At 37.6% G+C, this 24,562-nt stretch overlaps 3 protein-coding genes across 3 annotated transcripts; 1 reads left to right on the top strand and 2 right to left on the bottom strand.

Moving 5' to 3' along the window:
* Positions 1-3,358: 3,358 nt before the first annotated feature.
* On the top strand, positions 3,359-5,399 carry yciC (putative metal chaperone YciC; the record flags this gene model as incomplete). Its single annotated transcript, XM_036639216.1, has 6 exons — positions 3,359-3,547; positions 3,600-3,685; positions 3,746-4,042; positions 4,096-4,306; positions 4,366-4,554; positions 4,620-5,399. The coding sequence occupies 6 exons, from the start codon at positions 3,359-3,361 to the stop codon at positions 5,397-5,399; spliced, it is 1,752 nt and encodes a 583-aa protein (XP_036496535.1).
* Positions 5,400-5,933: 534 nt separating this feature from the next.
* eglD-14 (putative endo-beta-1,4-glucanase D) lies at positions 5,934-6,926 on the bottom strand (the record flags this gene model as incomplete). The annotated part of the gene is made up of 1 exon (XM_036639215.1): positions 5,934-6,926. One exon carries the CDS (start codon positions 6,924-6,926, stop codon positions 5,934-5,936), a length of 993 nt encoding a protein of 330 aa, XP_036496148.1.
* A 2,845-nt stretch (positions 6,927-9,771) lies between these two features.
* CGCS363_v007365 (uncharacterized protein) lies at positions 9,772-10,260 on the bottom strand (the record flags this gene model as incomplete). Its single annotated transcript, XM_036639214.1, has 1 exon — positions 9,772-10,260. One exon carries the CDS (start codon positions 10,258-10,260, stop codon positions 9,772-9,774), a length of 489 nt encoding a protein of 162 aa, XP_036496537.1.
* Positions 10,261-24,562: the final 14,302 nt, after the last annotated feature.

Here is a 24,562-nt window from a genome sequence, read left to right as displayed (position 1 = left end):
ACCACCGGCGCCCTCGGGGGATGCTGCTTATTATTCAAATGTCGCCTACGGACGCCCGCGTAGACCTACCTTCTCCCGCTGTCTCCTCCCCGGCACTCGGACATAAAAAACCCCAAAGCTCCCTCCCCTCCAACACCCCCCATGTCTTATCGCAGGCCTCACATCAAACATCTTCCAAGAAAACGGGGAACAAGGGGGGCTTCGAAGTGATGAACGTTCGCTGCCTCCTGCGTTGTCGAGATGGGGCTCCCTCCACGTCTGCTGTGTGTGGTGCGACAGGTGCACGCGAGTAAACCTCAGCCATGACAGGGGGCCATGTGTCCAATCACAGAACACCACCAACCGGACATTCAGCGCAGTTTGCCTCCTCAAGCAGCGCCGGCGGCCGTTCGTGTTCACTGCTCAGCAGCGGCCGGAGCCCTTCTGCCGCGAAGAGTCGCACCCAGGGGCTGGGCCGGGGTTTCAACTGTCGACGAGGACCCATGCCGCTGTCACCCGCATGCCGCACCAGAGAGGCCCCCCTCGGCCGTGTTTGACGCGCACCTTGGCGCTTGGCCTGACGGCGCCTGAAACCTGGGAGATGCAACTGCGCTGGAGCTGTCCGTACGTACGAATAGGCGGTTTTGCTGTGCTTTTTTCACCATCTTTGGCCGCCGGGTCGGGGCTTTTCTGTTGCTCGACGGCATCCATCTCCACTTGGGCGCCGCGAGAACGGGGTCGACAGGGCTCGAGGCGAGGAATTGAGCTCGCGTGGGAGAGGGACTTTTCTCTTGGGGTCCCTGTCGGAGGTTTAGAAACATTGCTCGTCTTTTTTTGATTGTCCGCCCCGACCGGCGTCGCACCAGGGCTGCTCGACTCTCACGATCATCACCGCATTCTCCTTTTGATCGGGTCATCGAGGCCGCCGCGTCCAGACTGTGTTGTCTACCGGGCATGATGGCGTGCATGAACACAGGAACCAAGAAAAACGCAAACTTAGCAGGTTGTGCCGAGAAATTGACGCCCTCATCGTCGTCACCACGAACACGGCCCGGCCGGAGACGAGTCGCGATCACCGCCAGGATGCGCCGCCAGCCGTCTTATCAATCAGGTCAACTTTTGCCGACGCCAACAAGTCGCGGGACTCGTCAGGTCTGAGGACCAGCCAAATCTCCGTCGCCGGCCGCCGCGCTCTGCCAGCTGTTTGGTCGGTATCTGGGGTAACAAACGGGCCATGGGTGTCTTCTCGTCCGGTTTGTGGTTCGCAGAGTGAGGAGGATGCCGTGGGCCGCCCACCACGGGGTCGTCGATGAAACTGGAAATGCATGGGCGCCCTGCGCGCATCCCTTTTGTCTTTTGCGATTTGTCTCCTGACGATGACGTTGGAGTTCTGCCTTTCTTCTCGTGTCTGGTGAAGTCTTGGTATTTCTATTAATACGGCCGAATTGCCTCTCAATGTCCTTCTGGGCGCGCGCCTGGTGTTCTTCGAGCCGTCCTCGGTTCGACTAACCTTTCCGGCTGCGATACCCTCCGAAAGGCCGGTATCCTTCTCACAGCCGGGTGATGACTGAATGATCTGCGTCGGCTGGACGGTGGATGACAAGCGCATAAGAATCATCTCGCTCTGTTGATTGCACAATGGCAACCGATCAATACAAATTTCGCCAACGTGGTTATGTTGAAGTTGAGCTTGTCGATAGCTGCGATGCCTGGTGATATCGCAAGTGGTGGTTGAAGCTCCGCCTGATGTTCAGACAGCGCGGTCTGCGGTCTGTCCCTTCTTCGCTGGAACATCGGCATCCATCCAATGTTTAAGCCATGACCAGGCGTCGGGACAATTCTTTACTGCGTGACAAACATTACTTATATTGACCCGCCAAATCATCGCAGCCAATGCATCAGCAGTACTTGAGGCTCTGTCATTACGGGGGAAGTGGGATGCCGGTCGCAACACTGCGTCCCTCTATCGGGCCCTGTAGCGAATGACACGGCTTCTTGGCATTGGTATCAGCGACGCCCACTGATTATGCAAATCTGTGAATCCGCCGCATTCTCTCTCAGTCAGTAATTCCCAGTTCTTGATGCCCATTTTCGGGAAAACGTAGCTGGGCGTGTACTTGCCGCAGCTCCTTTCGGTGGCTGAGCTGTTACTCAGCGATTCTTCTTTTCAACCAGGCGAATTCTCCCTCCACTAGGTGCGCGGCGGGCTGGCTTCGCATGCCGAAATGAGAGCCGAGCAACCGCCTTGTGTAGACATATTCGCGAATTGTCTTCCACTCTGCATACCTAATTGCATTTTCGATCAATCTGCTCCTATTCAGTGAACCAGTTTTTGACTACCCGAGGACAACAGGCGCGAAGTTTTCGTGCGATCAATTCATCTAGTTTGACTCATTCGTACAGCAATAGCCAGCTTCCACAGCGCCGGTCCACTCACGCAAATAAAGAGGCTTCAACACTACTGGCATTCGGTCAACGTGACCAAATAATTTTCACTTTCTATCAGTCTCAATTGAAAGACTCTAAGGAGTTCCGCATGATATGCATGATCTCGTTCTTGCATGATCTCGTTCTTGAACAGGGTCTGCTGAGTCTTCTTGCGGCCCCGGGGGAAGCCGCTGGCACTCCCACTCATTGTATTAGACCCGGCAGCCTGGAGCGAAAGCTGATGAGAAATAGTTGTCAATTGTTCATGATGGCCAGGTCATATGCATAATCTGGCCGTGGAGGAGAACTCCCCTCCTCAGCGAATGCTGTACTTCTCTTCTCAGGCGCAGTAATGACCGCCTACCTACGGGTGCCAGCGCTCAGCCATTCGGGCACAGCCATCAATAACCAACCGCTGATTTGGTATCTTGGATGAACAACATGTGCCGATGGACACGTCCCAAGGGCTCACAACCCTCACGTTCTTCCCGGTCACATCATCGGCATCTCGTCAATCAAGTTTTCCAATCTTACAGGTATCTCACAAAACCCTCAAGGTACCCAGGGTCCTACTGCCATTAGTCCCTGCTTCCCTGGAAACTTTCCCGATTCGGGGAGGGCGTTCCTGGGAGAACGGCCCCGGTGGATGTCCCCTCGCCCAATCACAGAAGCCCCGATTCCTGATGACCGCCCCGGACTCAAGCCAGCCAATCCCGTGTTGCAGCCCCCGTGGTCATATCGTCAGCACCCGGATGGCCCGACTTACACGACGCATGCTCGAGACACCTTGATGGCGCTGCCATCCCTTTGGAAAGATGATCAGATATCAGAGAAACTGTTAATAGAGATGATATAAATATGGTATATTCAGGTGAATCGGGACTGGCTTCGTTTGCAACAATCAAATCACGCTTCTCTTTCTTCAGCCAACAAATAAAGTTACACGGTCAACATGGGCAAGAAACTTTCTGCATCTTCCACGAAGCCCAAGTCCGGGGGCGTCGTGGTTCCAGGAACAGTTACCCCGAAAGCCAATGGCGACGCCGTTGCGCCCAAACTCACACGTGCCGATTCTGGTGTCGATGTATCGAAAGCAGCCCAGGGCAAGCCACTACCCGTCACTCTACTTTCTGGCTTTCTTGTATGCAATTTTAAAGCTTCGCTGCAGGTGGTCTTGACTAACACCAAAGCAGGGCAGCGGAAAGACAACCCTCCTCCAACACCTCCTCAAGAGCGACCACGGCCTTCGCATTGCCGTGATCGTCAACGACATCGGCGCGTAAGTCCTCATCTTCCCCCACCCTTTCCCGGCATCTCATTAACAGTCTTTCCCGTCCAGCGTGAACGTCGACGCATCCCTAATCAAGAAGAGCCACAAGATCACAAAGACAGAAGAGAAGGTCATCGCCCTGCAGAACGGCTGCATCTGCTGCACATTGCGCGGCGACCTTCTGGAGGAACTGGTGCACCTCGCCGAGCTTCATGAGTTCGACTATGTCGTCATCGAGAGCAGCGGCATCAGCGAGCCGGAGCAGGTCGCCGAGACTTTCGATGCCCGTCTGGCCGAGCAGATGCAGGCTATGGGCGAGGGGCCCGAGGGCCTTGATGAGGATACGCTGAAGCTTCTTAAGAGGCTGTGAGTTCTTCTTTCTCTTGATAAAGGCATGACCACTGACAATGTGTGTGCAGGGCTGACGCCGGCGGCGTTGACAAGTTCGCCCGCCTCGATACGACCGTCACCGTCATCGACGCCTTCACAATCTTCAACGACTTCCACACGAGTGACCTGCTCTCCTCAAGACGAGACGATGTTGTTCCCGAGGATGAGCGGACGGTGTCGGATCTCATGGTTGACCAGATTGAGTTTGCCGATGTGATTGTACTAAACAAAGTAGACATGGTGAGCATTCCCGCGGAACTCATGTTGTGGTCGGTGCTAATGAGACACGACGTATGCAGGTTACGAAGACTGATCTCGCCCGCGTCCTTGACTTGATCAAGAAGCTCAACCCGAGAGCGAAGGTCCTCGAGGCCAACTACGGCAAGATCGACGTCAAGGAGATTGTCAACACCAACACCTTTGACCTCAAAGTCGCCCAGTCGGGCGTTGGCTGGCTGCAGGATCTGCATGCCATGACAGTCCGCGAAGTCAGTCTTCACTCAGATCCAATAGGGCCTCAAGAAAGCACGTTGCTAACTTACATCATCGACAGGTCAACGGCCGCAAGAAAATCACACCCAAACCCGAAACCGAGGAATACAACGTCCGCAACTTCATCTACACAAGAACACGCCCTTTCAATCCCCGCAGGCTATGGTCCCTCCTCTACGACAAGTTCATCCTCCAGATGGAAGCCCCCGAAGGCGAAGAAGACGAGATGGATGAGGATGAAGATGACGCCGACATGTGCGACGTCGAAAAGGAAGACGAGGAATGGGAAGACGACGAGTCCGAAAAAGACGAAGACGAGGATGAGGACGCCGACATGGAAGACCCCCTCGAACCCCCATCAAACGACGTCATCCTCGCCAACAAAACCGCCCACCCGCTCTTCAACCGTCTCTTCCGCTCCAAGGGCGAGTTCTTCCTCGCGACGCGGCCACACCGCGCGGGCGACTGGTCGCAGGCCGGCGCGATGCTGACCATGACCGGCGGCCGGCCGTGGTTCTGCACGCTCGCGCCGGAGGACTACCTGACGGGCGACCCGGAGGTGGACGCGCTGGTGCAGCACGACGTCAAGAAGGGCGGTGAGTGGGGTGATCGCCGGCAGGAGCTGGTGTTCATCGGAGAAAATCTTGATATCAAGGGGTTGGAGGCGGCGCTGGACGGGTGTCTGCTGGATGACGAGGAGTGGAAGAAGTGGCAGAAGGTGATGAGGAATAAGAAGTGGGATGATGAGAAGAAGTTGGATAAGTTGCAGGATATGTTTGATGATGGCTTCCCGGATTGGGCGGATGATGAAGAGGACCATGAGGGACATGACCATGCATAAGGGGTAGACAAAAGTTCACAAAAGAGTATAGAAAGATTTCAAAACACGTCATGACTTTTCTACAGGCGCTATACAAAGGTATGGTTCAAGTCGAATTATGCCAGATATTTCATTTGTCTCAACGTTGCGTATGAGTCGACATGCCACATCCTTCTCTCATAGAATTTGAAAAAGGTCTCCGCCTTGTAGAGAGGTAGAACTTGCTGTCCACTCAAAGTATCTTCTTTTCATCTTCAATATCGCACTCAAAATAGATGGACAATATAGGCAAGACTCGAATATCACGTGGCAAAAGCAAACAAAACTTATAGAATGATCTCATATATCAAACATGAGGACGCCTCGGCACAAAGGATCGTCCGATATCTAATCGCATTTACATCCAGTGTCTTAAAGTCATACTTATGTACAAGAAATGATGGTGTTAGCAAGTAGACACCCAAGTGGGCATCGCAAGCTCCGGCTTATCAACACAACTACTTCCAACTTTTGTCTATTCACATCCTCCTCCACAGTCTCTCAGGGAAGAGACGCTTAGTAGGCGGCGCGGGCAAGGTGGCGGCGCATGGAGCGCGCACGGCGGCGAGCAGCGGACTTCTCGCAGTCGTCAGAGGCACCGGTGGGCGCGGCGCTGGGCTGAGCGGCGGCGGTGGGGACGGTGGTGCTGTTGCCGCCGTTGTAGTCGGGGATACCGGCAGAGGGGGCAGCGGAGGAAGAGGGAGAGGTGGGGGTGGAGGGAGAGGGGGTGGTGGCACCCTCAGAGCCGGTGCAGTCGCCGTCGGAGGTCTGGCCGAGGAGGTTGGCAGTGTGGTCCTCGCAGGCGTTGGGCCAGGTGACGGGGCCAGGGGCGGTGTAGTTCTTGGGGGCAGGGTAGTAGATGTTGATCAGGACACCGGGCTCATTGCCAGTGTAGCCGCCGGGGAACTTGATGGTGGGAGCAGGAGTCTCAGAGCCAGTGCCGGTGACAGTAACCTGGGCGCAAGCAATGTAGTACTGAGCACCTCCGGCGGTGCCAGCTCCGTGAAGGCCAATGTGCTCAGCGCGGATGAGGTAGTCTCCCGAGGGAGTCTCCTTGGGGACGGTGAAGGTGAAGTTGTGGATGCCCGCGTTGTTGACGTAGGAAGCCCACTGGAGGCCGGCGTCGGTGATGTCGGAGGTGGTGAGCTCGTAGACCTTGAACCAGTCGCCGTCACCCTTGTACTCGGCGGCGGAGGAGGGGGCCTTGGACATGTAGACCTGGAGGGGGCCGGGGTGGCCCATGTCGTTCTCGACGATGAAGCCGACCTCGTCGCCGGCGTTGATGGCCTTGGTCTTGGTCTTGGCCAGGACGTCGTCGTCGTTGCCGCCCTTGTTGCAGACGAAGTCCTCGGAGGCGACGTCGGTGACGGGGGAGTTGGAGTTCTTGGCCTCGCGGACGAACTCGTAGCGCTCGGTCTCCTCACCGTTGACGATCAGGGTGGGGAAGACGTAGTGGGCGGTGGCCTGGGACACGAGGGCCGCGGCGGCGAGAAATCCGTAGGTACGCATTTTGATCGGTGTGTTTGGGGTTGTGTTGGTAAAGAGAGTTGTTGGTAGTTTGGTGGTGAAGAAAGATTGGACGGGAAGAAAATGAAGCTTGATTTTCCACCAGGGAAGGTAAAGAATGAATGGTTTCAAAGAAAGAAAGTGGTTTGTACAATGACAAAAGACACAGCGATGGATGGTTGAGAACGAAGAAGCAAAAGAGACTCGGACAGGACGGTGAAGAAGAGGTTGTCTTATATCTCGAGCCAACTCACTCACCCCTGGCCGCCGTTGACTATCAACCGCTCATGGTATCCCATGCATACGGACCTGACGAGAATTCTCCAGCCCCAGCTCCCTGCTCATTTGGCTTCCTAATTCTGGGCATCGTGGGTCGTTGGCGCGAAAGGGGGCGCTTCGCTCATGTTGTCTGCAGCCAGGGGCCCCGAAAGAAGCTGACTTGGACGACCAGAATCGAAAGGGCGAGGTTCGTTTGAAACATTGGAGCGACCCATACGCAGGATCCAATTCCACCAAACACGGTCCTCGCCGCCGGGGATGGGTCCCTGATCGGGTCACAACTAAAGTACGGTTGACGACATCGACCCCTGGAGGTGCCGCCCACGTTGGGGGCATCACGGTCGAGATGTGGTCGCCAAGCTTGGCTCATGCGCCGATTCCCATATCATCCTGTTCATCTAAAGTTGCCTGGAGAGACGCTCGCGTAGCGGACTCCCCTGCAGACCACAGCTCCTCGGCTGCGTGAGCCTGGCCTCGGTGCCCCGAATCGGTCGCTCATAGATTGCCGTACATCCACCCAACGACCTCTTTCGAGTTAGCCGCTGGGCGGATTTCTCTACTTGCATGCCCGTCAAGGCTTGTCGCGTTTGAGCGTTTGCAAATGTCAATTTCGGGCGACAAGCCGAGTTTGCTTGTCAATCCCCGGCGCCAGTCATCGGTTGCCGGTGGATAAGCGTGAAGAAAAAATCGATATATGGCTTTGAGGCCTGTCAATATTGGTTTTCGTTCATCTGAACAATAAAGACAACCTTTCTTTGCGAAGAATCAACGCCAAGAGACATGTTTCCCCAGATCCAATATGTGTAACTTTCGTCTGAAGAGGAAGATCGCACCGCGGCAGTGATGCGCTGAACTCTGTCATGGTACCTGATCGACGCGCCCGTGGTGGCATTTCACCTGAAACATGGGTCAACCAGGGGCCTCTCTGCGATGGTGAAAAAAAGCGCTGGCTGTGTGTTCCCTGCCGCAGATCACTTTACACGGGACGAAATTCCCACCAGAAAGAAAAAGGGAGTTCCACAGCTGTGCCGTGCCCACTGCCCACCGCCATCAATCGCCAGCGCTTGGCAATCTGTGCAAAGTTCGGTATCATCCAGAACGTGCCAGTCAGCTTAGGTTGCCATTTGCGAATCTCTCGGCTGTTACAGCCGAGACTTTTCTGCACCTGGATGGCTTGCAATTGGGCATTCTGCGTGGCGCGAAAGCGACGTGACGGCCAGAGATGCAACCAGCATGGCGCCTGGTTGGAGGCATTATGTCAGCCCTGTCCAAGAACGATCCGGCGCTTCGCATTTAGAGTGAAAATAAAGAAAACAAAGTGCAGATGCTAAGTGCCGCCCATCCGAAATATCATAACAGCCTTTGATAAGAGCTGGGTCAGCCAGCTGTCCGGTGCTCCCATCCCACGTTGATAGGCAACATGCCTGTCGCAGCTCTTTCAGGAGCCGCTAGGGGCCTTAGTCAGACTTGGACCCAAGCAGCCATCCCCTTTTCCCCCCTCCCCTATCACGGAGGGGGGGTTTGAGAAAGACAACTTTGGTCCCATCCGCAATCATCGCTACTATCGGGCTCCATGGAAGCAGGGAAGAGCCGATGGGATGACCGAGTGAGAGGAAAGATTCCGTCCAGCAAAATCACAGTCTTTCCGACGGTGTCGCAACCGCACCGTCACAGGCTCAGCAATCGATAGCGACCCAGTGTTTAAAAGCTCTTCCGGAACCCACCGATCCTGCGTAATTGACTGCTCCGCGCTCTTCGCATCATCGACCCGAAGGCAGTAATGATATGCTTATCGTGAGGATGCGATTCATTTCACGCAAAGGTTAGGTGGTGCAGTTTCAGGGCTATCATCAGGTTGATGAAGCTGTGGGTGAGAAGTTCACCGCTTGTCTTCTCGTCTTCTCCTTGCGCCAAGCTCCGCTCTTTGACTGGCGACTTGGGAAAAATCAACCAACGATGTTGAAGAAGGATTGCTAGAAAGATTGCTTCACAAGTTCAGCGCTCCTCTACCGGGGTGCATGTTAAGGAGAAAGGCTAGAGAAATAAGCATCTGTCAAGCCCACTTCGTGTTCACTCTGGAGTTCCTGAAGAAGTCGACAGCATACGCTTAATCGGAAATCGGAACCCAGGCGAGTGTCGGATCCGCAGCGGAGCCGATGTCGATGGCGTTGGACTTCGGGAACGCGGGACGGTGCCAATGGTGAGAATGACGCAGAGACTGTTATTTGGCCCGCAGTGGTTAGTGTGACGTGTGTGTGTCTCTCGACCGCCTGCCAAACCCGTACCACCATCGAGATCAATCTCTGCAGAAGAATAATACACGGAAGAAATTGGGCAATATAGTAATAATGCTATTCTACTGGCTGTCTGGGTATCGTGTATGCTAGACAAAAACCAAAACCAAATACCCAAATGAACTATGACGCTTCATCAATCTTCCGTGCCTCTGCAGATGTGCACCTTGGTCCTCCGTCATAATGGTCGTGTCGATATGGATGCATTTCCCTTAACTTGTAATATACCCGCTGGAAATTGAATATTCATGCTCGGACGGAGCGATCCGCTCGCTCTACTCGTGATCCTTGTCTCCCCCGGCGGCCTGTGGCTGTCCCTTCTCAGCCTCTTCTTTCTTATCTCCTCCCAGTTTGTACCACGGCCCATGAATCGCACCAGCGCCGACGCCGACCAAGAGCCCGACTGCCGTCGTTGGAATGGCCGCGACGCCGCCAACGACCCCAGTCACGACGGTTCCCACACCGGCACCCAGCCCAACGCCCACTGTGGCACCGATACCTGCGCCACCCAAGCCACCCTGCCAGATGCCGCTCTGCAGTCTTTGCGCATCCCGCGACAGCGCCTTGGCTTTGTGGTCGTGCTCAGATGCCTCCGCTAGTATCTTGTTCTTCTCGTCGGCGTCTTCGACGGCATCGCTGCGTTGGCGGGCCTCGTTGGCGGCTTCGGCTTCTCGTTGTGCCTTTTCGAGCTTCTCTGTGGCTTGTGCAAGGATCTGGTCCTTGCGGCTTTGCTTTTTTTCTTCGGGCGGTGGCGAGGAGGACATTGGACAAGAGGGGGGATGGTGCTCTGAACTTGGAATGTGGATTGCTGGGACGGGTCTAGGAATTCTAGAAGTTCGTCTGATTAGGATAGCTCGTAGTACTTTGTCTCTCTGAATATCAGAAGAGGAGTCCGCGTTGTTTTAGAAGTCTTTGGTATCGTTAAGGTTTTAGCCACATTGACACCTGATCGCTGACATCACTCGCTTATTAGTGTCTCTTGCCCACCTATGATGTGGCTATGATCCGCCACACAGTGACGCCGTTTCGCCTCTTTAAGTGCATATAGATGGTTATATTGCATGTAGTTACTGCTGGTCCACTATTTCCATACGCAAGTCAAGACGGAGGTAAACATGCATACTCGGGGATGGTGGACAGTTGTAGATGGCCATAAATGCAGACAAACATCTATTGTAATTCGGCAAATCATTTACCTATACAAAGATATCCTCAATTCGCTCCCAAAAATCACTCAAAAATTCAGGGTCCTTCGGCACACATCTATGAACCAAGGCCTTGGTTGACGTTATTTATGAGAAGCTTGATTGCTGCACTAGATGTGGAAAGCGTAGAAGCCGACAAGCCCTTTCATTGCGTACGTGCTGAAATCTCAGGTTTCAGTATGGAGTGCCTGGCGTTCCTGTTTTGCGACACAATACGAAAGACAAAACATCTCACAGGAGTATGATTGGTAGATTGCTTCAACCAAGGTGCTGTAGTACCTACCCTAATGGAATGTAGTATTAAGCAAAAGTAAACAAATTTATGCATTTCTTGTCATTAAATGCCCAAAGCCAAGGCTTTGGATGCCGAGTTGAGGCTTCTTTCGCAAACAAGGATGGCGCCTTGCGTTGGGCTGTGCTATTACTTGGCATTACAGTTGTGGGCTGTCCTACCGTCAGACTGTCAAGGCGAGGCGTATTATCTAAATCGCCGAGAGGAGTACGGAGAATCAGCCGCCGCAGTTTGGTAAATTTCCATGATGTGACTTTCCCTGCACATGTTGTGTAATCTGAGCCATCCTGTGCTTACTTGTGGCTTAGGTCGCTCAATAACTATGATGGTGCTCGGCATTTTCAGCTCATTGGGCGTGGCCTTCAATTTTGCCTACAACTGAGAATGCGTGAAAGCGGGGGTGGCAGGTCGTGTTGGCTGTGCATATGCACATTATATTCTGGGATCTTGCAATCATATCCGGTTACCCAGCGGCCATTAGACCTTGCGTTGATTGTGGACTAGGTTGCCACTGAAGCGTTCACTCATTTATAAAACATGCTGCAGGCACTCTCAGCGGGCATGACCTAACCAACGGTCCTTTTCTTTTATGGTGAGAATGGCCGAGGTTCTCGGTCTAGTTGCCGCCATTGGCGGCATTATCGCATCAGGCTTTCAGGCTGCGCAGACACTTTCTACCATTGCGGAAGATCTCGGGACAGCGGGAGCACAGATTCAGGCGATTGCGGCAGAGACCGAAGCGATATCGTGGTCGCTCTGCCAACTAAAAGAGCACCTAGAGGAAACCAAGCAAATCACAAGCAACGCCGTAAATACCATCAACCATACTGTTGCGCAGTGCAAAAAGACTATTGATGATATCAAAGAGCACCTGGCACCAGTACTCGCAAGAAAGGCCGAGGATATGGTGCTGAAGCAGAGAGTGCGCTGGCTTTTTGCCAAGCACAAAGTTTCAACAAAGCAGGCATCTCTAGACTAGGCTTCAAATTACCTATGCTATAGATACCCACAGGTACCTATCTAAATAGGTTAGGTTATAGGTATACCTAGAATATAGGTAGATAGGTTTACTAGGTATATAAGTAGATATTAATATAGGTATAGGTAGAGATTCTATTTATACTTATAAGTTAAAAGTATATACTTTCTAATAGATATAGTAAGGTATTATACTAACTATTCTATTAATTATATAAAATTTATTTTATTAGTAATATAAGTTACCTATCTTAAAATAAATAAGTTTATATTATAATAATTATTATAATAATCTTATAAAAATTATTTCTATATTTAAGTACTCTTTATATAATATAATTACACTCTTATTACTAAATTCTTAAGATAATCTATCTAAATTAAGCTATTCTTTACTATATAGTCCTATAACTATCCTATCCTACTATTATTAATTAAGTCTTAGTCTTAATTTTATTTTTATTAATTTAAAAATAGTTATCTATCTACTCTTAAAGAGTATTATAAAATATTAAATTATTAATATTAAGTTAATATATAGTATCCTCTATTACTTTTTTAAGAGTATTTACTAACTTAGTATTAGAACTTTTCTTATTAAAGATTTTAAAATACTTAAAATCCTTAAGATTATAGCTATATTTAGTAGCTTCTTTTTTACTATTATTACTTATTATATTACTACTAAAGAGATTTTCTTTATAGCTAATAGAAGCCTTAAGGTTTCTATTATAGTTATTAGTAACTATAATATCTTACTTTAGATTATTAATAGCTTTAGTATTTCTTATAAAAATATTATTATACTAAGTATTTTCTTTAGTAATATTAGAAATATAAGGATTTCTAATAAAGATATTACTAAGTTTAATATCTTTAAGCTAATTATTAATATAAAGTAACTATATAAGAGTATTATTTAAAATTATATTACTTTTATAATTAAAGCTAATAGTAGAAATTAAGTTTTTATAATTAGTTCTTCTCTTCTTTTTTAGCTTTATTATAACCTCTCTTATTATAGTTTTCTTTCTCTTCTTTATAATATCTTATTCTTTTCTATTACCTTTTTTAGAAAGTATTATCTTACTTACTTACTTAGATAGGATAATAAGATCTAGCTTTAAAGTATTATAGATTATAAAGTAGAATTAAGTATATATAATATCTTTCTATTTCTATTTAATTTTATTATAATAAACTAAATAAATATAAGTAGAATAAAATAATAAAATAAGAATAGAATTTAATATTTTTTTAGGTGTTATTAAGCTATAAATATCTTATACTTTAGGATATTATATAAATCTTCTTAATAAAGTTAATATCTATAGGTTTAATAGTAACTCTCTTAGTATAAATTACTATATATAGAGATATTAGAAATAAGTTAGTAAAAGAATAGAAAATAAATAGATAAATATACTTTTAAATATAGTTATTAAGGTTACCTTAGTAGCTTCTTAAAGAGCTACTATAGCTATAGCTTACTAATAAGATAGACTAAATATACTAACTTTATTATATATAATTTCTTTAATAAAGCACTAAAAGAGCGCTTTAAGGATAAAAGTACTATAGGAGGCTTAGCATTAATAAATTTCCTATAAAGCGTAACTTAAAAGATATTAGTATTATAATAACTAAAATAAATTATAATAATCTAACTTATATTTAAGCTTATAGTAATAAGTAAGTATACACTTTCCTATAATATAAGCAGGGATTTTATAAGTAAGCTTCTTATTAGTCTTTTTAGCAGCTATAGTAGCAGTCTTATAGCTATACTTATAAGCAGTCTACTTAGGTGTATTTTTAGTAGTACTTATGCTAGATAATATAGTAAGTAAAGGTATTATAGATTTAAGATATCTAGAAGAAATTAGATTCTAAATAAGTGAAAATAAAAGAAATAGTAAGACTTATATAGCTATTTATAAAATAAACTAAATAAGATTATAGTTATAATATATTATAGAAGAAAAAGAAAGAGGAATATATAAAGTAGTAGATATTAAAAAGAGGGGTTATATATATATATCTAATAAGTAGTAAGAATAACTAACCTACTTTTATTACTATAGTAATAGCTACCTACCTTATAAAAATTATATAATATATTAATATAGTCTATATATCTATATTATATAAAATTAATTTTATATTTATAATTAATCTTTCTTCCTACTATAATTAAAATAAAATATATCTAAAATAAAAATAAATATCTCTCTAAGTACTTATTATAAAATATCTTTAATTTATATTATATAGTATACTCTAAGAAATATTATTACTACTATATATTTATAGTTTATACTTATAATATTATTATAATAATCTATAAGGTTATTATAATAATCTTTCTTATAGGTTACCTAGTTAGATCTAAAACTAGTAAGAAAAAAAAAGCTACTAAAGATTATTTTATTAATCCCTATATAATAAAGGTATAGAAGTAAATTTATAATATAACTAGTATAGAAGCTAAGTTTTACTAATTAAAATAATATCTAAACACTAAGATAATATATATAAAGAAAATAATAATATAAGAACACTAAAATTAAGATTCTCTAAGTAAAGTAGAGTAAGAAGCTATAATCTAATAAATAAAAGTCTAAATTTATTAAGATATATAAATTCTCTTAGAAGAAAATATTTTAAAAATACTTATAAGAATATAGAATAAAAAGTAGCTATTATTTAGCTTAATTTAACCCTCACTTTATATTACTTATCTTAATTATACTACTATAGTTAATATTTTCACTTAATATTAAAGTTTAAGCTAACCTTAAAATACTAAGAAGATCTATTCTAAAGTTAAAGTATAAAATATAAATATCCTTTAATAACCTATATAAAGTATTAACCTAACTTAGAATAAACCTTTATTAATCTTCTTTTACTTTATACTATATAAACATCTAAAGTCTAAAGACTAACTTCTATAATAGTTAACCTAAATATATTATTAAGGATAATTATAGATTAAGCTAAGAGGATATACTTCTATATAAACTAATAGAGTTTAAATAAAACCTCTTAGTATAGTTTATAAATAATCTTAACTTTAAGATTAATAAATAAAATAGAAGGGATATACTAAGTAAGTATCTTTAGAATAAAATAAAGGTTATCCTTAAAGTTATTTAGTATATAAGTATTTTATAATTCTTTCTTCTAAGTATTCTTATTAAGGTCTTATAGTAAACCTTAGTTATTAGTTACTAATAATTCTAAGTAATATAGCTTATAATACTTAACCTACTTTAGCTAAAACTATTATATTTCTATTAATTCTTAGAGAAAATATAGGAGATTTTTAAAGAAGCTAATATTATAAAGCTAAGTAGGATTTTTCTATAAGCATAAGACTTCTTTATATTTAAGGAAATATTCCTTTTTTTAATCCTTTAGAAGTTTAGTATTATAATAGTTAATAGAAGGAAAAAAAAGGTTTTATAAAAAGTATACTAAGTATAGAAATAGAAATAGTAAAATACTTAGGAGAAAATATATAAGAATATAAAACCTAATAAGAGATTTTTAAGTTAATAGAATCTTAAGACTAAGTATATATAAGTTTTAAAAAGTTATCTTATTATAAACTATACTTATAGCTAGTAATTCCTATTCTATATACTAATATAGAAGTAGATCTAAGATATTTTTAGTAAGGTTAAAAATAGTATAAAGAAGAATTAAGTTAAACTTCTTAATCCTACTAGAATTTAGTATAATATTAGTTAGATCTATACTACTAATATAGAGGTTTTAAATATAATCTAATACTTCTATAGGTATAAGCTAGCCTTAATACCTCTTTAGCTTTAGATATTAGTATTTATAAATTAATACCCTAAAGTATAGAATTAATTTAATAATAAAGTGATATTTTAAGTATTTAGTTTCTCTTTTCTCTTAGATAGATAAAGTAAATAAATAAAACTTAATAGTAATAGAAGGAATATTTATAGAAAAGTATAAAATAGAATTTTTAATATATTATAGAAAGAAAGATATAATAATTAATATATTCCTAATACTAAGTAGTTTTAAGATTATAAGAGATTATTATAATATAATTATTATAATATAATTATTATAGAAAGCTTACTTGAGTTTGTAGTTATGACGCAGCCCCCCCGCAAAAAGACTACGGCAAAATTCACCCTATACGCGGGCATAATTCTGGAAACACTATATAGGCACCTTAACCTGTACCCTCTACTAATTAAGGAAAACAGTATAGAAACCCCATACGTTCCTGCTAGCAGGCAAACCCTCGCATAAAGTTGAACGCGCGCCCTGGCCGAATAGACCGGCGGAACAGTAACGGCGCCGGCCGCGCGGCGCGGGGCCGGCGGCGCTGCACGTAGCGGGGCCGATTATATTAGGGCTAAAGGGGTTACTAAGGCTCTTATAGCCTAGCAACACCGCTACAAGAGAGATGACTCCTTAACTAAAGAGGTTATAATACTACCACATAAGAGATAACTCCTCAACCAAAGAGGTTATCAGAAGAGGTTCTCACAGCCAGAAGCATAAAAACTCTAGCGCAAGGCCTTATGCCTATCCCTCTTCCTCTTCCTCTTCCTCATCCTCAAACCCATATTAACAACCTATTATCATAACCTACAACAAATCCTTCACTATATCTGCACTACAAGAGATATATAAGAACGCTAATCCCCTGCGAAGCATACCCTTCTACAAGGGAACAGCTGAGGGTATCACTATATAGAATAATATCTATATAATAAATAAAGCCCTTAAATTCAGTAAGCACTCTTTCGCTAATTAGTAGCATATTATCAGGATAGCTATAGCTAGAGCCCTCATAAATACCCCTAAAGGGGACCCTCTCTATACTGTAATTAAGGCGATAAACAATAGCCCTAGACGCCTCTACGTAGAGGCTACATACATTTCTAGCTATCCTAAGGAGTAGCCCTTCTTCGCGCAAGCCCTCCGCAATACTAAGGCAGAGGCAGCCTAGGCCTAGACCCAGTAGGGCTTGAACATTAGTGAGTGCGCCTTACGCCAACTAACAGAGAGAGCGTTGCTGACGACAGCACAGCTAATAGCAGACGGTAAAGCAGTGATAGGGATAGTGTTTAACAGCAGTATAGGTGATGCGTGAGAGAGAGGATAGGTCGACAGTTCAGTAGTCAGTAATTAAGTAATTAAGTAATCACAAACTATATTATTACTAAAGTGAAGTTAAAGATAGTGAAGTTATGTGCATATATAAGTGCGGCTGAGGTTAGGAGAGGATCATATGACCAAAGGCTGTGTGTATTATTAGGAGGCACAGAGTTAGGAGGTCTGTCGCTCTAAGCAGGTAAAAATCACAGTGAACAGCCAGAGGCCTAAAAAGCTTACTTCTTTCTATATCTATATATCTATTATAGTTTCTTTATACTTAGTAATTATACTTAAATTACCTTCCTCTTTTTAATATTAAAGTAACCTTAACTTAAGCTTTCTAAGGGTATTTATATCTTCTTATAAAATATAATCCTTCTCTTTTATAAAGTTTAAGAAGTTAATAATATTATAAACTACTTCCTTAAGATATATAATAGCTAAAGTAACCTATTTACTATCTATATATATACTTAACTTCTTAAGGTATTTATTAAGTATATTAAGCATAATAGACTTATAATATCTAATCCTTATAACTTTAAGTTCTTTTTTTATAGCTTTAAGCTCTTTAAGTAGGAAGTTTTTACTTTCTAAATATAGAAACTTACTTAATATTTTATTAAGTTTTATTAGTAATACTATATAAGCGAATAGCTATATTAGATTATTAAGATTACTTAACTAAGCGCTCTAAAGTAATAGTTCTCTATTTATAAGTATTAATTTTACTTAGGATATTCTGATTATCTTTAGTCTAAAAAGGTAAAAGAAATAGTCTATTACCTAATAAAAAGTAATTTAGAGATCTATTTCTTTAATAAGATTAGTATAAATATTCCTCTTAAGGATAGTAGTAATTTAAGCTAAGTAATTATATTTATAGTAACTCTTAAAGCTATTAATAATACCTTAATCTATAAGTTAGAAGATTAATATTATATTAAGTAAAAGAAACTTAATCTAGAAGGTAAATAGTAGTAGTATAAGTTTAACTATAGTAATATATATAGGGAAGTTATCTATAAAGAGAAGGATTAGCTTACTAAGTTTTATAACCTAAATATAAGTATAAAAAGCTTTAAGTTAGTTTATTATAACTATAGTTATAAACTAAGCTTCCTTATTATTCCTCTATACTAAGTTAAATATAGAGAAATTAAAGCTATATAAAGTATAAAGTATTATACTTTTACTAATAACTTAGACTTAGAAAGAGTTATTACTTATAGTATTAGTAGTAAGCTTTAATAAGATTTAGGCGTTATCTTTCTAGTTTTTAGGTATAATAGGAGAAATAAGAAGAGAAAATAAGATCTTCCTCTAGAAAAGACTAATCTTATCTATATTATATATAGTAGCTAGAGAGTAATTTTAGATTACTTAATAAAGATTATAGATATATATATTAATCTCTATTACTTTAATAGTAGGAGCTACTTTAATAATATACTACTATATAGGATTACTAATCTAATAAGACTCTACTAATAAAATACCTAAATACTAAGAGATATTAGACTAGCTAAGTATTATATTATATATTTCTTAAATATAAGTAATAATATCTTTATAGAATAGTTAGATAAACTATTAACTTACTTAGTAGTAGAAGGTAAGATAGTCTCTTATATTTAATCTTACTATCTAGAAAACTAATAATAAGTAGTGAGAGGAGTAAAGTAGCCTAAAAGTCTTAAAAGAGAGGCTTAAATAAATAGAAGTTTAACTACTTATTATAATCCCTACTAAGACCTATTTTATAGCTAAGAATAGATTACTAGCCCTAATAAGAAAGCCTATATATAGTAAAAATAAATATATATTAGACTTAGTATATATACTAATTAGATTATTATAATCTAATTATTATAATCTAATTATTATAATCTAATTATTATAATCTAATTATTATAATCTAATTATTATAGTATAACTATTATAATTTAGTTATTACATCCTAATTACTATAAAATATAATAGCTAGATTATAACTTATCTCTACTTAAGTAGATATATCTTTAATAAAGGTTATTTCTCTATTATTAAAATTCTTATAATATAAGTTTAAATAAGAGTCCTATTAAGAATAAATGCTTATATACTTAATATTCTTTAGATTATCTTATCTATCTTATATTTCTTTTTAAGAGTTCTCATACTAATATTCTTATTTCTTTATAACTTAAGATATTAAAATTATAAAATCTCTTTATTATATAACTTCTTACACTATAGTTATCTTTTATATAAAATCTATTATAGCTAATATTTTAATCTTTTATATTTTATTATTAAATATTTCTATTACTAATATAATATAAACTTATATCCCTTATAAATATTTCCCTACTTTAAATTTATATCCTAAATATTTTCCTTATATATATTTCCCTCTCTAATATTTCCCTCTCTAGTATTTCCCTCTCTAATATTTCCCTCTCTAGTATTTCCCTCTCTAATATTTCTCTTCCTAATATTTCCCTCCTTAATATTTCCCTCTTTAGTATTTCCCTCCTTAATATTTCCCTCCTTAATATTTCCCTCCCTAATATTTCCCTCTATAGTATTTCCCTCCTTAATATTTCCCTTTATAGTATTTCCCTCCCTAATATTTCCCTCCTTAAGATTATCCTCCTTAATATTTATCTTCCTAATAGTTTATACCTTAATATTTTCTTCTTTAATATTTCCCCCCCCTCCTAATATTTAGATAAAAGATTTTCTATTTAAAACTATTCTCTTTAATAATATAAATTAAATATATTTTTTATCTTTATTTAATCCTTTCTTCTTTATTCTTTACTTTTTATTTACTCTTTACTTTTTCTATTTAGTTTTCTATATCTTCTTATATTTACTATCTTTATTTTTAATATAGTTAATATCTTTTACTTTTACTTAATACTTAGAGAACTAAATATATTTTAATATTTATTCTATTAAGGAAAATTTTAAAAGTTAGTATATATTATTCTAAGTAAAAGAGTAAAATAATAAAATCTAAATAGAATTTAAGTCTATTAAAATCCTAGCTAAGCTATAATATTCCTATAAATAGGGATATCTTTATAATCTCTTTTAAAAACTAAATATTAATATCTTTAATTATAATTTATCCTATATAAATAGCTATAAGTTATATTACTAAAAAGAAATTAGAAGTAAATCTTTAAATAAGAAGAAAACATACTATAAAATAATATTACTAAAAGATCCTTAGTAGATTCCTAGAAAGCTTTAATTATACTTAACTAGAAATAAATAGGTTTAATACTAAATTAGTGTTTTATATCTTATATAATCTTATAAATAAGTCTCTAGAATAGAGCCTTTAAAATTAGTAATTTATAAGATTTCTAATAAGTTCTAATTTCCTTTAAAGCTTAAGCTAAAAGATATTAGCATTATAATAGCTAAAATAAATTATAATTATCTTATTTACTACTTAGTTTATATTATTAAGCCTACTTTTAATTTCTAGTTCTATAAGCTAATCTCTTCTTAGTAATCTTATAAGTAGTCTTATAAGTAGTCTTATAAGCAGTCTTATTACTATTATTCTAAAAGCTTAATAATATAATAATTTTAATTTAAGTAATTAGATAATACTATAAAATATTTATCTATATTTATATACCCTATAAGAATATAGAATATTAGATATTTAGAATTAAAAATAGTAAATAAAAGTTATATATTAGAAGTATTTTAAATTAGAAGTTAAAGTAAAATATATTTAGTATTTATTATTTAGGTTTATTCTCTCTTTATAATAACCTCTTTATTCTTTAGGTTATACTTACTCTATATCTATTTTTGCTCCTTCCTTTTATCTAATATTCTTACCTCTTTATATCACACTTTCCTAGTTAGTAAACCTCTTTATATTATTTAAATATAATCTTTCCTCTATATTTAATCTAAACTTCCTACTAATAATAATATTATTAATATTAGTATAACCTATTTATATATAACTAAGTATTAATAATAAACCTTTTCCCTTTAAGAACCTAATTAAAGATATTTTTTAGTAAGCAAACACTAAGTTAATACCTATAATATTATTATAATAATCTATAAAGTTATTATAATAATCTTTTTTATAGGTTACTTAGTTAGGTCTAAAGCTAATAAGAAAAGAAAAGCAGCTATAAACTATTCTACTAATCCTTATACTATTAAAGTATAAAAGCACCTTACTAATATATTAGATACCTAAAAGGAGCTTATTTACTAGAATAAAGCACTATAAACTATATTAACTTAAGAGTATATAAAGATACTAAAGAAGATTAATAAATAGAAGTTTATAACTAAAGAATAGTAGAAAGCTACTTTTAAACTATTTAAAGTTATAATTTATAAGAAATAGTAAGTTATTTTCTTTATATTATTTTAATTTATTTTAATCTAGAATTAAAATAGATAAGAGAAGATATCTATCTTAATTTAATATAGAGATATATAAATTATACCTACTAACTTTATTATCTCCCTCTTTTAGACTTATAGGTTAGTCTTAAGGAACCTCTAGCTTAATTACTACGCTAGATATATCTATAATATAATTAGCTTTTAGTAGCTTTAGTTTAGTATTATTTTCTCTTTTACTTAGACTCCTTTTATCTTCTATAATACTTATTAATATAAACTTATTAACTTTAGGTCCTATTTTCTAATACTTTTAACCTTAAACCTTAACTCTCTTAGATACTTAATATTACTAATTAGATATCTATATATAATATTAATATAAATCTAAATAGTTACTCTATAAAAGATATAATAGTAAATATAATATTATTTAATAAGTATATTATAAAGATAATAGCTAAATTAATAGAGATACTAAACTTTAATATATAAATACTTTATATATATTTCCTTATCTTTTTATTTAAAATATATATACTTACTATTTATAAAGTACTATAGTTAGAAGTTTCTTAGTTTTCTACTTAAACTAAATTAATACCTTTAAAGTATTATACTAAAAGCTATTAATATTTTATAAGTTTCTAGAGAGTACTCTTAAAGTTTTTACTAAAGTAAGTATTATAAAGCCTAAAGTAAAGTTTCTATAGGCTTAAGATTTCCTTACTACTAAGGAAATCTTCTTTATTTATATCCTTTAGGAGTTTTAGAATAAAGATATTAGAAAAGCTAAGCTTTAAAACCTTAAGAGTTTATCCTTAATTTATTATACTATTTAGTAAGATACTTTTTACTCTATATTAGTTTCTAGCTAATATATAAAAGTATTTATAATACTATCTATAGTATTACTAAATTACTTCTAAGAATTATTATAACTAATAATATTTATACTTACTAATACCTATATAGTATCCTAATATAGAAGTAGATTTAGGATATTATTAGTATAACTTAGTATAATAAAAAAATAAACTAAATAGACCTCCCTAGTTCTACTAGAATTTAGTTTAATATTAGCTAAATCTTAGCTAAAAGTATAGAGATACTTAATATAGTTTAGTAATACTATAAAAAGAAGCTAGCCTTAATCTTAATCTAAATAAAGATACTAGCTATTTAAGATATATACCTAAATATATAAGCAAAGTTTAATACTAGTATACTTAATAAATTTGCAACTTTTAATTTCCTCCCTCTAAGTAGAAAAGATATTAAGTTTATAAGTAAAGTTAATAATAGAGATAAAGAGGAGAAAGATCTATAATAAGAGGATATAGAGATATCTAAGTGAACTTTATTATATAATAAAATAGATTTAGCTTATAGTATTAAGGAATTAAGCTTCTTAGAATTAAATAATAAAGTTTAGGTATACTTAAGATTCTTTTGTTTATAATAACATATTATTAGAGTTTATTATAAATAGCTAGTATAATAATCTATTATAATAATCTATTATAATAATCTATTATAATAATCTATTATAATAATCTATTATAATCCCTAATATAGAAATCTATGAAAATCATCTGCTATAATTATACACTATAATTATATATATTAAGATAATAAATATAAACCTTTAACTCTTAAGTCTATATCTAAGTCTCCTAAGAACCTATATATCTAGTAAGCTACTTAACTAAATCTATATCTTTCTTTTAAAGCATAATACGTTTTATATAAATAGTATAAAGATTTATACCTATCTATATTAATAGAAACTTTTATATCTAGAGACTAATATATACTTTTAAATATAGTAATAAGATATAATTTAGTAACTATCTATAACACCCTTATTACCTCTAATTAGAATTATAGATCTAAATATATAGACTATAATATCTCTCTTATAAGCTTTATAAATAATTACTTTTATATAGTATTATCTATTATCTTCTACTACTTTTTAATTTCTTAAAGTGCTTATACTACTCTTATTAATATACTCTCTCTTTATAGGTTTCTTAAAACTTATTACCTAGATAATACTAATATAACTACTTTTTACTAATAATAATATCTTTTCGCAGTACCTTCTATACTTTCTGTTTTCTTAGTAGAACTAAAATATTACTTATAGGCTTCTTCCTTATATCCCTCTTTATTAGCTATAGTAATATACTATTCCTACTTTTTATAATAGTTTTTATTACTAAGAGGAGTAATAATTTAGGTTTATTAATAACCTCTTCTATTATATTTAAGCTAGAGGATTACTACTATAACTCTACTTATAGATATATAGGGGTTTTAGAAATCTTACTATCTCTTAAACGCTAACTTAATAAAGCTAGTATTAATAAAACACTCTCTAGTAATTAAAGTAGTATTATTATTTTTAAGACTTATTAGAGAATTAAGAAAATATATATTCTATTATTACTATAATAAATACTTATAGCTTAGTTATATATATAAATAAACTAATAATTACCTAAACCTATTACTAAATATTATAATACCTTATACTTATAATAATCTATTATAATAATTCCTTGTAATTTAGCTTCTCCTTCCTTTTACTACTTTATCTATATAAGCAAAACGCACTATAAATTTATATACTATAAATAACCCTCTTAAGAATATATCCTCTCTTTTCTCTATAAACCTCCCCCCTAAATATAAGCTTATTTATAGCAGCTTAGTTATTCTATTTACTATAAATACTACTTTTATTAAATAGTAGCACTAAACTTAATACTATAAGCAGAAAGTAGAAGATAGTATTAAGAGCTCTTAGTCTTTATTTAGCCTTAATATACGCTTAAAGAAAGCAGATAAGATCTTTAGTAAAGGTTATAAATAAGCAAATACTTAGGCTAACTTTTATAAAGAGGTAAAAGTCTAACATAGTATTCCCTATCTTATTTATAATATATATAATACTCTCCTTATTTATCCTAGTATAACTAACTCTAAGACTAACTTAATAAATAACTATTATAGTAAGCTAATATATATTAAAGCGCAGCATAATACTCTAAT

Source organism: Colletotrichum siamense (assembly GCF_013390195.1).
Source record: "Colletotrichum siamense strain Cg363 chromosome Unknown KSG_Cg363_contig04, whole genome shotgun sequence".
Taxonomy (NCBI): Eukaryota; Fungi; Ascomycota; class Sordariomycetes; order Glomerellales; family Glomerellaceae; genus Colletotrichum; species Colletotrichum siamense.
Note: the sequence above shows the minus strand (reverse complement) of the source record. Positions and strands in the feature narration are given on the sequence as shown.